This window comes from Esox lucius, chromosome 12 (genome assembly GCF_011004845.1).
Source record: "Esox lucius isolate fEsoLuc1 chromosome 12, fEsoLuc1.pri, whole genome shotgun sequence".
Taxonomy (NCBI): domain Eukaryota; kingdom Metazoa; phylum Chordata; class Actinopteri; order Esociformes; family Esocidae; genus Esox; species Esox lucius.
In genome coordinates, this window is record NC_047580.1 from 20,219,361 (window position 1) to 20,234,942 (window position 15,582).

The 15,582-nt window shown below is 37.8% G+C and overlaps 2 protein-coding genes across 2 annotated transcripts; both read left to right on the top strand.

Moving 5' to 3' along the window:
* Positions 1–1,898: 1,898 nt before the first annotated feature.
* Positions 1,899–9,161, top strand: sike1 (suppressor of IKBKE 1). The gene is made up of 5 exons (XM_010898798.4): positions 1,899–2,363; positions 2,463–2,568; positions 5,146–5,288; positions 6,903–7,016; positions 7,148–9,161. The coding sequence occupies exons 1-5, from the start codon at positions 2,205–2,207 to the stop codon at positions 7,265–7,267; spliced, it is 642 nt and encodes a 213-aa protein (XP_010897100.1). The 5' UTR covers positions 1,899–2,204; the 3' UTR covers positions 7,268–9,161.
* A 535-nt stretch (positions 9,162–9,696) lies between these two features.
* Positions 9,697–15,262, top strand: micos10 (mitochondrial contact site and cristae organizing system subunit 10). Its single transcript, XM_034296029.1, has 5 exons — positions 9,697–9,831; positions 9,930–10,116; positions 12,931–12,978; positions 13,693–13,799; positions 15,078–15,262. Exons 1-5 carry the CDS (start codon positions 9,787–9,789, stop codon positions 15,084–15,086), a joined length of 396 nt encoding a protein of 131 aa, XP_034151920.1. The 5' UTR covers positions 9,697–9,786; the 3' UTR covers positions 15,087–15,262.
* Positions 15,263–15,582: the final 320 nt, after the last annotated feature.

Sequence of the window (15,582 nt, forward strand, 5' to 3'; positions counted from 1 at the left end):
CATCGAATTCGTTTTTATATGTTCTTTTTTAGGTTCTCGAAAAACATTAAAACAACAATAACAACACTATACCAACACTGAGGAGAATATTTCCCTTTTGGATGAGGCAACAGTCTCAGTCTCTATTTTTGGGTTAGTCTGTCTAGGATTAGGGCTAGGGTCAGCATATCTTATCTGGTGTTCTGTTAGGCATGTTATCTCTTGATTCTCCCCCCTCTCTATATATTTCGCTTTCTCGCACTCTCTGTTATCAGAGCACCCTTGAAACAGAGACCCTGGTCTCAAAGGGATTCCCCTGAATAAATAAAGCATAATAGATCTTCTGTTTTAAATGATGAATGCTTTGCTAAAAAAAAACTAATTATATTGACCCCTGTGATTAACCTTTTCACCCTTCTCAACCCATGTGATTATTACTTGAATCTGACACTCTATCAAAAGTATAAACACTAAAAATCCAGTATCCAGATGTAAATTATCAAGACCAATAATGTCAGACCTTTTCTCACTTGTAATGTTATGTTGTTCCCAACATTATTTAAAGATGCATTCCATGTTTTTCAACCTTCCCATGGTCTCCTGTCACCTCACTCTACTGGCCATTCCACTGGCTTCCAGCTGAAGCTCACATTCACTACAACACCTGGATGCTTGCCTACCTGCTGCCTACAGAGCAGCAAGGGGAGTTGCCCCTCCCTACCTTAAGACAATGCTCAAACAAAATTTACCAACCCATGCTCTTAATTATGTCATCTCTGGTGTTGTACTGTTCCACCTGTTCTTCTTGCACTTTGTTTGCAGTCAATGACTCCAGGGTTTTGCTGCACCCTATCAGGCTTTTTTGCCAATGGTGCGAAGGACCTATCAGGTCTGGTGTTCGACCTCCTTTTATTCCTCATTTGTGTCCACTGACATACAACATCTATACAGTTGTTTCCTTTTATTATTTGGACCGGACTGGGGGATTCTGTGACAATTTTTTTGTGTCTTTTGTTCTGCATTTTCAAGGTGGTGTCTGTCCTTCTAGGGTGTGTTTTCCTCCGGCCCTATGTATTATGTATTGTGTATTGTTGCCACTGTGGCACAAAAGTAACTAACTGAAAGAGCAATGAATATATTATTTGTTCCCTGAGGGAGGGAATGAGGGGCCACAATTATGGGACACTGCACTGTATGTGTAGTAGTAAAGAGAGCCCCTGAAATCAGTGGGTGCAGGAGTTTGTTTGGTACTCAGCAGCTACTTTGCACCTGGGAACAAAGGTTATATTCAAATCCAAAATATATTGGTAAATCCCTCCAAAAAACCTGTCCTCCAAAAAATTAGAATTTCATACTTGTGACAGGGAAAAAAGTAACATGGACCATTAGTTGTAGATCGAAGTGCGTCCCGAAGTTGATCCGTTTATTAAACCCCTAGATACTCTGTGGAAATCACCCTCTGATTTTCACATCACCATAGAGGCAACTCCAAGCAAGCGTATAGACGATCGGGGTTGGGTTGTGATTCACGTAATGTATTGTTCAGGGCGCCGCCTCATCATCCTGATTGGAAAATAATAGGGTCAGGTATTTAAGAATTGATTCCTACAGGGTCTATATATTCCATTCTGTTAATACCTTCTACTTACATATGTGTTTATATCTTTAAAATAATTTTCTGTATGATATTTTAAATGGCATGTTTGTTTGCCTTGTGGTTACCTAGAACCTTTCAGTTTTACATCATTGTAAAAGTGTGTACCTTACTGTATTATAATGTATGTAATAATTCTGGTTATTTAATAAATATTTTGTAATTGCGGACATCGTTCAAGTCGAAAATGTTTAACAATGCCGTACAACGTTACTACTATTTTGAACACAACCTTGCCTACAAGCGGAAGTGATGTTTAACCAATGGTTTTAATTACGAAAACAGTAAAAAAAAAAATCCTGGTCAGGGAGTTTGTTTGATTATTTGGTGTTAGTTTTTAACAAAATACTTGATCCGACTCATGTTTGCCTATGTGTATTAGCAAAGCAAGTATTTAATCTTTCCACAAATCTGTGGTAGCCAATAAGTTACGCTACATGTAGCTATCTAGTTCACTTGGTACTTCTGCGCTACACTAGCTAGTTAGGCAAGATTGGCTATTTGTTGCTAGTTAAAAGTTAGGTTGCTAATATCGTGTTTGTTCAGTTTGCAATCAATCAAATACGCGGCTATGGCGTGCACACTGGAAAAGGTTATTGGCGATGCTAGGACACTACTTGAGCGTCTCAAAGAGCACGACACGGCCGCGGAAGGACTAATCGAGCAGTCAGGAGCTCTTAGCCAGAGGGTTCAAGGCATGAGGGAGGTTGGGAATGCCCTTCCAGACAAGGTAACTAAGGTTGCTGGGTAGGCATCTAGTTTTTTTTGTCAATGGTATATAGATGAGTGGTGCCTTGGATTTCATTCACTGTGTCCACTGTTTCCATAGTATATGGAGGAAAGTTCTGAGATGCTGGAGTTGTCAAAACACAAGCCTCACATCCTGCTAACCCAAGAGAATACCCAAATAAAGGAGCTGCAGCAAGAAAACAGAGGCAAGGCACAAATCCCGTTTTAATTATTGTAAGCTTATATTCTGCCATTGTTGGAGAAAATATGACTTCCTCTCTGGCCAGAAAACTAGTTTTCCACTTCCCAGACAGTCCTGAAAACGTTGTCTAAATACATTAATTACTCACAATTGTTTTATTTTAGCCCATCAATTTTAACTATCTTGAAAAGCTATCTTTATCTTCCAATAAAGTAAGTAATAGAAATCTAATAACAACTAGACATGTTCTTATCTTAAAAAACTTTTGGCCTCGTCTGAGGATCTGAACTTTTCTGGATCTTTCAGTATTGTACATAAGTGCAACAAAAGAGAAAATGTGCGCCTGGGTTTATTGCTCGGTTGTCATTATTTATTTCAATACAGTCCAGTTACCCACTACACATTTTAAGTAGATAGGCTGCATAAATAATTACGTTAATAATGACAGAGTAATGACAATGTAATGGCCAAATGCTTAATTAGAAACTGCAGCATATACACATTAACACAGGAGTTGTCATCAAGTTTGTATCTTAGCATGTTCAGATGACCAGTGTCAGTAAACAGAAAATGGGTCTCTAGGCAGAATCCAGATCAACCTCACAACCAGGTGGACAAAGACAGGGACAACCAGGTGGCCTGTGGGCATTAACAGCAGGGGTTATCTAGCAAAAGATATGAGTGTAAAACTGGGGCCTGAGACACAATGGGGTCTGGAGACACTGTGTTCGTGTCGATTGATAAGCCTGGGCCAACAGGGCCAACATGGCAGGAAATGGCTACACCCACTTATCCAAGCACCAGACACACCAAAGAGACACACATTGACCACAAACCACCCTGAGACAGGGCTGAGTACAGCCCACATAGTTCTCTCCCATCACACAAGCATTAGGGATGGCTTGGGGGTAACACATGTAAGCCAATTACTAAGCCCCTGTAATAGTATTGTAGAGAAGATACCCAGAGGAGAGAGGGGAGCCTGTCTGGTATAGACCGCAATGATGGTTGGTTAATCCATTGCCCCTGGGCCAAAATAAACATAATCATGGATCCGACTGAAGAGATGAGTCTTCAGTAAAGACTTAAATGTTGACACTGAGTCTGTCTCCCCCACATCAATTGGCAGATCATTCCAACACAATGCAATAATTATGAGAGAAAGCCCTGCCTCCAACTGTTTATTAGTTTCTATTAATAAACAGACCCTTCTAAGGAGGGTCTTGTGACCATGGCGAACATATGGGCATGTATGGCAGGACCAATTCAGTGAGAAATAGGAGCAAGTCCAGGTAATGCTTTGTAGGTAAGCTCTAGCCTTAACATGCAGCCAGTGCTTGTACTGGAGTAATGTAATCACATTTGTTCATTCTAGTCAAGATTGTCGCAGCTATATTTAGCAGTACCTGAAGTTGATTTGGAAGAGCAGTCTAATCTTTCAGAAACAAAGAGTGGATTCCGCAAGCAATATTGAAGAATTTTATTTTGTAAAATGTACAGTGTTTCATCTTTTTGTTAAAGGAGAGATTTAGGGTCCAGAGAAATGCAGTGATCCCTCTGCCTTTTTTTGTTTTTGACCCAACCAAACCAAAACCACAGATTTCTGTAATCTTCAAAGCGCTGAGCAATTCTCAGATTTTTACTGATTTACAAATGGTACGTTTACATTGCTGAAACACGGAAACTCGCAATAAATTATTGCAAGGTGACATTGGTTTTCTTCCATTAATTTTAACAAGATGCCCAGTCCATGATGAGATGAGAAGCATTCCCACAGCATGATGCCATCTTGACAGGTGGGAAGTGTTAGGTTTGCACCCCAGAGCTTTGAGTTTTGGCAAAAAGCTCTGTGTTAGTTTAATCTGACAACAAAAAGTGTTCCAGCATCGCAGCTTGGTCACTCTCATAGTAATTTGGTCCAACAAATGTATTTACAGATGGTACTTTTTGAGTAATGGCATATTTCTGCCACATCACTCATGTTTGCCCTGTTGTTACATATTTTAGAAGTGAAATTCATGTACAAATTAAAATGTTTTGTTTAACTTGCACAACAGCAAAGTGCATCAATTAAATGGCGCACACTGGATACTTTTATTTCGGATCTGAAGACAGTAACTGTGTAAACAAAACCTGATCATTTTTATTAGAGTTGCACCATTTTTCTTACATAATATGAGCATATAAAATGTCAGTTGCACATAGATTTTTTAAAGTGATGTATATGCCATTCCCGTGCCTTCAGCAATGGACTGATATAGGCTGGAATATGATAGGTTTTACGTGGCCATGTGACTGCTCAACTAATAAAATATTAGTTGACCTACAGCCTACTCACCAAACAATCGACCAATCGAAGGAATGGTATCAGCCCTAGTTTTTTCTTCATCTTTACCTAGTGTTCCAGTAATTATGCAGAGCACTGTTCATTATTTTATTTTAATACCTGATGGAACATAGGATTTCACCAAGTGTATGATCTTATTGATTTGTGTTTCTGGGGTTGGATTATACATTTATATGTGTGTGTCATACCTTTGAGGCTCAGATATGACCGTTAATGTCTTTTATCTCTCTGCAGAACTGTGGCTTTCTTTGGAGGAGCACCAGTATGCGCTTGAGTTGATCATGGGTAGATACCGCAAGCAAATGCTACAGCTTATGATGGAAAAGAAGGAGCTGGACACAAAGCCAGTTCTTAGCCTTCATGAGGACCATGCTAAGGTACACACCTTTACCTCTTTAGGGAGGGCAATGCACTGCTGTATTTTAATGGGCTACAATCAGTTGTCATTCTTTTATTTTCTTACCAATAATTTATTTGCAATGTTTGACCTTTCTGATGTATGATCATGTGACTGTTGTTCTCCTTTAACTATTTCATTTTCACGATCTTCACAGTTTTTGTTTACTAACTAATGTCACTAATAATCAGAAATTATGTTTATCTCCATGTTAAGTCCTGTGAAGATGTCCTACCGTGCAGCCACTAATTTGATTTGTTTGTATTTTTTCTACATTGTTAACAAACATTTTATTTCAAACTAGTTTGTAAATAGCAGTCAAATTTCATTAGCAACAAACCTGGTCAAAATGACAACAGTGGAAACGAACCAGTCTTTTGCGTTGCCCATTAAACCAATACCAATGCATTTGATTGACGAGAGATGTTACCTGTGAATGATAACATGAATTACATTTAATATAATGGGTCTGGTTAATAAAGTAATTCAAATTTCTACATGGCTTGCTAACCAAATGGCCCCTATTAATTTAGTCTACGCAACTGGAAATATCTATCTGTAGCCACCAAAAAACAGGATAAAATTTCCTCCTACTTGCTAGCTAGGCTTAATATTATTGGCTACCTGTATAAAGAGCTGGCTGGCTAAAAGAATGTATCAGCTACTCACTTTATTACTGGTGTGATCATCACTGCCTTCACAAGTTGAACAGTTTTTACATTCCCAGGCTTATTTTATCAGTTGTGTCCAAAATATTGCACAGTCTAAATTGAAACAGTGCAAAATACCTAATGTTTGAAGGCAGGAAACAATGTATTGGACTACCAGGTAATATATTGAGAAGTTAATTTAATTTATAGAATTGCATTAATCTATTCTGCCAACAATACCTTACATAGTAATGTAATGTAATGGGTTGTATAGTCGTATAAACTTTTTAAGTAAGGAGAGAGTTGCGTGCATTGTCTAATTCTCTTTATGGTCATATTAATGCATTTTATTTTGTTAAGTGGTTTGTTGATATGAAAAGACTATGAAAACATTATGTTCATTGTTTTTAAATAGATGTTAAGATGGCCTTGCCGACAATACTTTTGATATCTCCTTTGTCCTCTTGCTGCTGATTGAAGGTTGCACTGCAGTATAGGCTTTGATGTCATTATGACATATGGAGAAAAATAATCTAGTAAAATTGTAAAACATGGGAAAAATAGTATTTAAAAGAAAATTATTCCTTGGTAAATATGTTATGTAGACTGTATTTAATAATATCATAACATACCCTTGTAAATGAATGCTGGAGTAAAACATGTACTGTCTTGTTATGAATTACATGACTTTACAACGTTTCTCAAATTCAACCTCTGACTGTTACACCTTATGACATGTTCCCCATTTTGACATGGCTAAACTCAAAAGGTATTGAAATGCCGTTCAAAACAGAGGAGAGCACATAGAGATTCACAGTAACAAGATTATATTTTGCTTTTTTTGTTCATAAATTATTATGCTGGGGGAAAAACTATAACTTCACATTAATTGCCCATTAACAATGTGTAATGATTTATTTGACTGAATTTGGATAACCATACAGGAAGTGCAAAGCCAACTGAAGCGGATATGTGAGATGGGTCAGGTGATGAGAAGAGCTGTTCAGGTGGATGACCAGCATTACTGCTCTGTGCGAGAGAGGCTAGCACAGCTAGAGGTAAACTACCCCTACAGGCTTGTCTTCATATTAGATGTATTATGTGCAGTATGTTCTGACTTGTGCCAGTTTGGCAGCATTTTGTATTTTTAATTAACCCAGCACCTTGAACAATTTTCTCATCCATTTAGATTGAAAACAAGGAGCTTCGAGATTTACTGACCATTAGTAAGAGTTCTGTGAGGCCACAGAAGCAAGATTCCAGCCAACAAGCAACAGAGGAAACAGCCCAACCAGGAACCTATCAGTGATGTCCATAGAGAGTGGGGAAGAACCGTCACCCCCAGGACCACTAGAAAGGGTTGACTACACCTCAGGTCAACCCTTTCTTTTAAGACAAAGTCCATTATTTGTGGTGTTCTTTGCCATTTAATAAATACAGTATCTCCAAGGCTGCGCTTAAAAAGCACATCTCTCCCTGCTGACTGGTACAATGCTTCAGATCTTTTTATATCAAGTCTAGTTCAGAGCTGGATGTGATTGATGCAATCACTGAAAAAATATCAGAATAGGTACTTCCTGCTGCCCAATGAACCAATGTAAAGGAGATCTCAGCAACAGTCTTAAAATAGCAGGTAAACTTTTGTATGGGCCAAAGACAATCCCATTTGCTTTTTATGCCATGATCTTTACATTTTCATAGTGAGTCTGTTTTGCCCTGGCCCTGATTGTTTTCACAACTGTTCAGTCACACTTGCTTCTAGCAGATTATCAATGTGTATTTGTATGTTATGTGCCACTTAAGGACTATTTGATACATTTCTATTGGTCACACAGACATTAAAACAGATGTTCTCACGTGTAGCAAAATGCTTGTACCTCAGCTCCTTCATGCAGTCACTTAAATAAAATGGAAAAAATAAAGTCCACATAAGTACAATTACAAATTTTGAAATACAAATAGATATATAATCAAGTAAACAGGAGATGGTCACTAAAGAATTAATTGGTCATGTAAAATTAGGGTTTTCATATTCTCGTCATGCACACCTTATCCTCTGTTTTTCAAATATTTTTATGGACATAGAGAACAGTACAAGAACTCTAACATATGCCCTGAAAACAAAGCTGCATTTGTAGCCACTGGGAGCCAAATTTGTAATGGAATTCAGGGCCGCAGTGTCTGACAAAACCATGATTTTTGTAACGTTTGTGGTCAGTATTCAGTTAATACATTTAGACTTTGCGGTCATATATTGTGGTCTGTTGTTGCACACTCAAAGCCATGGCTGCTAGACTGATTTTCAAATAATTCATCACATTTTGCAAATGTTTACAATTACATTTGTGCTGGTCAACTCTATTTTTCAATCTTGTACTGCAGTGTGAGCACATTGTATTGATGGAATTATCTGACCCATTGTATTGGATATGGCAGTGCCGAGGTAACAAGCCACAGCTTTCAGTGTACAGCTACGGACACCAAGGAGAATTCTGGAGAAGGTAGATTCATAAAGGCAGATTTCTCTCCTCAACACAGACCAAAAGATATTGCCTGAGATTATGGCCAGTAGGTTTAGTACTTAAGTGGGCAAACTAATCCACTAGGATTAAACTGGCTTCATACTGAACTGTAACTCGTATTCGGTTTTATTTTTTTTAATTTCTCATCAATTTAATGCACTCACCTAGGTTACCTAATGCCGAACTTGCTACTAATATTTCTTGATATGGAAAAGACAGCCTTCCATGAAGCTGGTAGACCAGCATAGAAAACATGTTATAAAAACATTTTTGCTGCTTAATGTTGTAAATCAAATCAATGGATATAACATATTCTAGAGAAGGCTGTCGATTCCTTACTACATCATGTAATTATTACAATAATTAGCAATTGTCCAAATGGTTAATATTGTTAGTATTAACTGCTGAATGGTAGGGTTGGGAATTGTCTGGGACCTCACCATGTGATATTAGCCTAAGCCTATATGTGATGTTTTTGTTTAGCGGTAATTTGACTCAATATTGTGATATATTGTGGTGCAGTATTCATTTTACTATATAATTTGTTTTTTCATTGACAGTCATACACAAGGACAAACATTAGCCACACCATAATATATAAAAAGATTAATCAACTGCTTTTATTTAAAACTTTCATTTCTGCATATTAACCGAACATTGAACACATTTGACGCCAGAAATGGAAACCTTACTTAAACGCGGTTTAGATGCATATATTGAACAAAGCAGCCAATAAGAAAAAACTTTCAATAAAAAGTCATTTTAGAAACTGATCTTTTCATTAAAAAGACGCACACCATGAAAAACACAACGAAGGTCTACAGTATGTCGTGTAATGTTTGCTAAGGAATACTGGTAATTCTAGTTACAAGTAACGTGTGAAATTGCTGCTAAATTTTCAAACAATTGTTTTGACCTGAGTACAAGCCAAAAACCCCACAGATCAGAAATCTTCTGCACTTGGATCTGTGGCAATGTTTTTTTTCCCCGGATGCAACTTTGTATCTTGAAGAGTAGTAGTTAGTAAGTGGGCGTCTTAGGGGTGCAGTTTTATCTCACACTGACCGTAAATAACAAACAAGCAAGTGAACGAAATGTTATAATATCCAGGCAAACTCGCATCAAGATTTTCGGATAAAAAGTACCTTGCCCTTGGAATGGATCTTTAAGGGCTCCATTCCAGTGCTAGCTGCGGTAGGCTACAGCACAATGCGCTCATTGTGGACGGCATTGCTGTGCATTTGAAATAGTAGCCTTCAGCTATAAACTAAACGTTAGAAATAGCGAGTATCTGTCAAGGTGTCTTATGCGGAGGCAGGTGGAATTGTTGATGAAGGAACATCAAGTTGCGGTAGTTGATGCCCAGTTGTCTATAGATTCTTGTTGTTAAAATGGTGGATTTTGTTGTATTCATCATAAAAGTAATGACTTTTAACATCCATACAGTAGGTGGCGCCATGCACCTTTAAATTCCTTACAGCCAGCCATAATACTGAAGAAGAGGATGGTTTAGGTTACGGCCCCGAAGTCCAGCGACTGCGTTTGACATTTTTAGCAAGCGAAAGGCTAATAATGTCTGAAAAGGATCTGCAAAAAAAGCTGGATCGATGCCTTGCAGATTGCACTGTCAAACTTGGTAATAAATCAGTTTGTAGATGAACGGTAATGTAGTTACCTAGGGTAGGGATTACTTTTTGCTTTCCCTGATAATAAAATGTTGTAGGTCTGTTTATAACTAATATGTCGATTTGTTTGTTATTCTAGAGAGGTATAAGAGTTGACTGATGCTTGTTAAGCTATTGGATATTAATTAAAATGTGAAAGTGGTAGATTACTCTGGCTGAATGAAATGTATTAATGTAGCTAACTTTTCTTTTGATGTGTTTAAGCGGAGACATTCAACTCTTTGCCAATACTGGTCCCGGCAACAAGCCGCGGTTGTGTGCATTTTACTAATTTAGCAGATGCTCTTATTCAAAGGTAAATGCAGTAAATTGATTCATACTTGCACTGGCCAAGAGTAATACGACTTTCACATTCATAATGGATTCATACTAGCACTGGCCAAGAGTAAAACGACTTTCACATTCAAAATGGCTGAAACCCCTCAAGGTGGAGCTAATGGGTCCTATTGGCAAATATGGATGCATTTGACCTTGTGGAGAAACAGACGTTTTAAGGCTATTTTAAACGGGGTAAGCATGCAAAATTTATAGTTCAATATCGCCACCGTGTGGTCGAATGCATCATGCTTGACAACTCCGCAGTAAGGTCAACATGAGCATAAAAAACTAAAAGTCTAAAATTAAACTATGACCACGAATGTGTACATTGTCATGTTAATTTCTTTTTAACCTTTTTATTTTCTTGCGTTATAGAGAAACCCTCCATGTTAGACTACAAAGACTGTATATCTCTTAGGAGGTTGTTGCAGTTTGACAGAATTTATCTTCCCACAATCTAGGTTTAGAAAGATATGTATGATATTAAACCTGATAATGATTGGTACAGGCTTAGTTCAGTTATTTCATCATCCAGATACAAACCACTTGATGATTCCTAATAAAATAATTCATTTAAATATATCAAACTATCAGAAAATAATTGTTCTAAGAAGCTAGTTTAGATTTTCACTATGCTACCCACGTAGATGGCTGTAATAATTACCACAGAAACAATTAAGGGCACTGAGCTGTTCATTAAGACCACTTTAAAATGCATTCAGGATCCAACAATGTTAATTAGACTGCTGTGTGGCAATATGTATAAATTATTTTCCTGTTCGTATGGACATTCCTCTCTAAAGTAAATGTGTATATATTCATCTTTTAATATTTGTTTTAATTTCAAAGGCTTGCAGTCAAGCCTTTGAAATTGGCTATTAACATTTTTCCTAAAGACTACGATTCATGGACTGTTTTACACAAAATATCTGTCACGTCCATACTGAGGTTTTGTTTTTCCGTTAACGTAAATGAATGCAAATGGTCTTTTAGGCTTTATAAGTCATGTCTTTGAGGCAGTTTCTTGATTTTGTATGCAAATGTCACATCCATAACGTTGGAATTGTCCGCTTGCAGTATTTATGCCCTGGCATTTGTAAGTGTACCAAGTAATATTATATAATTTTCCATGTTGGAGTGGTGACCAATCATGCCAGACCACACTTATGGGCAGTTTCATTGGACAGTAGCGGCCATGTTTGTTGACTTACAGGCCTGGGGTATGGTAATTTTACAGGTCGTGGTCCATAGATTGCATATACTTTGTAAATATGGGTCCTTTGATACTATTCAGGTTGAAGCATTTTTCACAAAATTCAGAATGGCAGAAAATCCAAGATGTCGAAGATATCATCTAGATGATGTTGATAATATTGAATGAACTTAATTTCTGCGAACATCAAAGCAGTGACTCGCTTATCTGCAAAATATGACCTTACCTTACACAGGAAGTGGCTGAGGTTCTGATCCAGTCACTTGTCATCGTCGGTCTGGACTATTGCAACACACTGTTGACTGGGCACCCCGCTTGTGCCATCAAGCCCCTGCAACATATTCAGAATGCTGCAGCCCGTATTGTGTTCAACCTTCCCAAATTCACCCATGTCACTCCTTTCTTCCACAAGCTCCATTGGTAGAAGTTCACATCCGCTACAAGACCATGGCGTTTGCCTCATGGGCAGCACCTACCTACCTGCAGGCTGTGCTTAAACCTCACCACCGTGCCCGTGCACTCCAATCTGCCACTTCATGACTTTTGGCCACCCAACCCTTATAGCTCCCGCTCAGCCAAGGCAAAACTCTTCTCTGTCTTGGCACCTCAATGGTGGAACAAATCTCCCCTTAAAGCCAGGATAGCAAAAGTCCCTGCCAATCTTCCAAAACTGTCTGAAAACCTACCTCTGATGAGTATCTTAATTAACTTGTGTATCCTCCCCCACATCCTTCACATGAAAAAAAAATGGACTTTGATTTCTCTGGCACTGACTTTGCCCACTAATGGCTTGGATGAAGTAAAGTGTACTTATTATGATTGTCAGATGTTGGTTTTCCAAGACACCTGAAGAGGAATGCACTTATTGTTAGTTGCTCTGGATAAGAATGTCTGCTAAATTACTAAAATGTAATGAGAACAAACACTATATTTTAAGCAGTTTTCCTACTGAGCACCAGATAACAAGCATTCATTAAAAGAAGGCAATGGTCGGGGCTTTCAGCATTTTTCCAGAATATGGGCAGGAACTCTGCTGTCCGAGCTTCAACCGAAAGCTGGTTCCACTGCTGGGGGGGCTAGGATGGAGAAGCACTGACTGGGCTTCGTGGGGAGTTGCTCTCCCATAGGGGAGGAATGGCCAAGAAACCGAAGGTTGCAGAACAAAGAGCTCAGGTAGGGTATGCTACCTTTCTTAAATATTTTATCTGAACATTTCTCCCCATCTCATTTATAGGTGCGGGCCTGGGCTTGGGAATTGTGTTCTCTGTTGTATTCTTCAAACGTGAGTCGAAAATAGCTGTCTTTTGCATTTATTTTTATTTGATGTTCGATTGTTTCTCACTTAAAATATGTTTAAGTAATCCATTATTCAGTTATTTTAAACGCCATGACAAATTTTTGTCACTGCAAAGAAATGTTTGAAGAAAATCATGAGCATAACCTGAACCCAACTCCATATTTGAAGTAGATTTTTCCATTACAAAATAAGTGACCATCACACATTTTTGTTAGCTGTGGCTAAACTAACTTAAAGCTAATGTTTCAAAGTACATTTAAAGTGAATTAAAGCTTCCCATGGCTAATATGATGTTGCTTAAGCATGACATCAAATGAAGTCTGATGGGCAACAGCATTTGTTGTTTCATAACATCTGTAGTTGTGGTCATAATGGTCAAAAACAATGTGGTGGTCTTGCAACGTTTCTTTGAGCATAAGCTTTAAGGAAGTAGACACCTAGCTCATCAAAATCCTGTTTAATAAACACTGGTTGCGATTCAGGCAAATTATACATGTATAAATACCTGGTCTATTAACAATAGTGAGAGATGAACATTATCTATGGGTGCAGACCGATGATGCAAAAGATGGGAAAACTTTCCGGATCACATTATCTCATTCCCGGCCTAGGAAATAGAATACAAATATTACAGATCAAATACTATGAGTACATATTTATACAAGAGAAAATAGTTTGGATATATGTTTCTGTTCACAGGACGCACCTGGCCAATCACATTTGGCTTAGGAACGGGGCTTGGTATGGCGTACACGAACTGCCAGAATGATTTGAGAACACCATATCTACTTAAGAGAAACATGAAGGTCAGTATATACACTACCGGTCAACAGTTTCAGAACACCTAAATTTTTCCAGTTTTTAATGAAATTCACACCGTTCAATGGCTTAATGTATTCTGAAATTAAAGAATAGAGCAAATATACAATTGGACACAAAATCATGGAATTGTTTTGTTTGACAAAATGTATTTTATATTTTTTATTCATAAAAATAGCCACCTTTTGCAGACTTAACAATCCAAAAACACTTGTGACGTTCTTTGTACAATGGAAATCAAATATTTTTCAGGAAGTTCTTCCCAACACCGTTGCAGTAGTTCCCACAACTGTGATGTGCTTGTAGGTTGCTTTGCTTTCACCCTTCTGTCCAGTTCACTCCAGCTTGATGGCCACTCATTCTGTGCTTGTCGACTCTGGATCCAGCAAAACAGCCCCAGATCATCACGCTTCCTCCTCCAATGCTTGAATTTCATTAAAAACTGAAAGAATTGATGTGTTCTAAAACTTGTCTAAGTCCATGCACATTATATATTGAAAATGTGGAACTAGTGATGCACCGATCAATTGGCCTGCAATTGGGATTGGCTGTTGTTTGCTTAAAATAGGTGATCAGCCGATTACTGAAGTTACACAATTTAGCCAAAATGGTTAGCTTTTTTATATAAATTATTGTCAACCACAATAGGCTGCACAATTTTTTTCCTATTCCCATGTCATTAAACAATCCTGTTTTGGTTCTTGTTCAACTTATTTTCTTTATTAGTTCTTATTTAAGTTTAATAATGTGTAATAATTGATCAATAACCTTATGTCATGGATCTTGCTAAATGCTAAAACAGTTGATGATAGGCAAGTGTTTTTCCATAGCAATCAGGGTGTGTTAAAGATGTGCATGTTTGTCTACAGCTATTTGGTGCTGGCATGTTTGGACCAACTTATTATTTATGATATACTTACATTTATTATGTATGCATTAAGTCTATCACATTTCGTGTTAATGATTCAACAGCAATAATATGCTTACTGCGTCAAAAGAATAGGCCTATTAAGTAAGAAAACGTTGACTCTCCACCCCCCGCAAACCATAGTAGGTGAATATGCCAATATACTGTATATCTGTAACAGCCTGTGATTGGCCTATCCAGCAGAAAGGTTATCAGCCATCTCTATTTGCCTGCTATGGATCGGTGTGTCCCTATGTGGTACTAATTTATAATGTCAATACATAATTTAACATGATTCTTTTTGCATAATGTATGGTAATGTTAATTCCAATCCCTTTCTCTCTATTCCCCCTCATAGGAGCTGTAGCCACACGGCAGCAATGTCTTCTATTTCTTTTTTTTATTGGATGCTGTTCTTCATTTGTACTGACCTGTAGCCGTACTAATTACTTTCTGTGGGTCAAATCTTCCGTACGTTTTAATATAACTTATATGTGCCTGAACAGATCATACTGTGTTTATTAAATAAAAGGACAAATCGTATTTTTAGTCTTTTTTTTAACACATTTTTTCTGTAGAAGCAGCAGAGTATGTTGCAATGAGTAGCATTGCAGGTGTTATGATGGAAGGCATTGCTGTCACTAAGTCACACACACATTTGCTTAACCTGAGTTGTTCTTGGAGGCCCATGGAGTCTTTTTTCACGACAAGCTATTATTCACCTGTCTCAGTCTGGAGTTAGCATTATTAGATTAGATTCAACTGTGTCGTTCAACAAGTACAGTACAACAAGCATAGAGCAAATAAAGTATCGTCCATATTCATGAATTTAAACTGAGGCCTGAGCTACATAAGATGCATTG

What these genes read in the sequence shown, in the direction of transcription:
- sike1 (XM_010898798.4), top strand. Translation starts at nt 2,205, where the DNA reads ATGGCGTGCACACTGGAAAAGGTTATTGGCGATGCTAGGACACTACTT. An exon ending in GGAATGCCCTTCCAGACAAG is followed by an intron (nt 2,364 to 2,462) that starts GTAACTAAGGTT and finishes CTGTTTCCATAG; the next exon opens with TATATGGAGGAAAGTTCTGA. An exon ending in GCTGCAGCAAGAAAACAGAG is followed by an intron (nt 2,569 to 5,145) that starts GCAAGGCACAAA and finishes ATCTCTCTGCAG; the next exon opens with AACTGTGGCTTTCTTTGGAG.
- micos10 (XM_034296029.1), top strand. Translation starts at nt 9,787, where the DNA reads ATGCGGAGGCAGGTGGAATTGTTGATGAAGGAACATCAAGTTGCG. An exon ending in TGAAGGAACATCAAGTTGCG is followed by an intron (nt 9,832 to 9,929) that starts GTAGTTGATGCC and finishes TCCATACAGTAG; the next exon opens with GTGGCGCCATGCACCTTTAA. An exon ending in CTCTGTTGTATTCTTCAAAC is followed by an intron (nt 12,979 to 13,692) that starts GTGAGTCGAAAA and finishes TTCTGTTCACAG; the next exon opens with GACGCACCTGGCCAATCACA.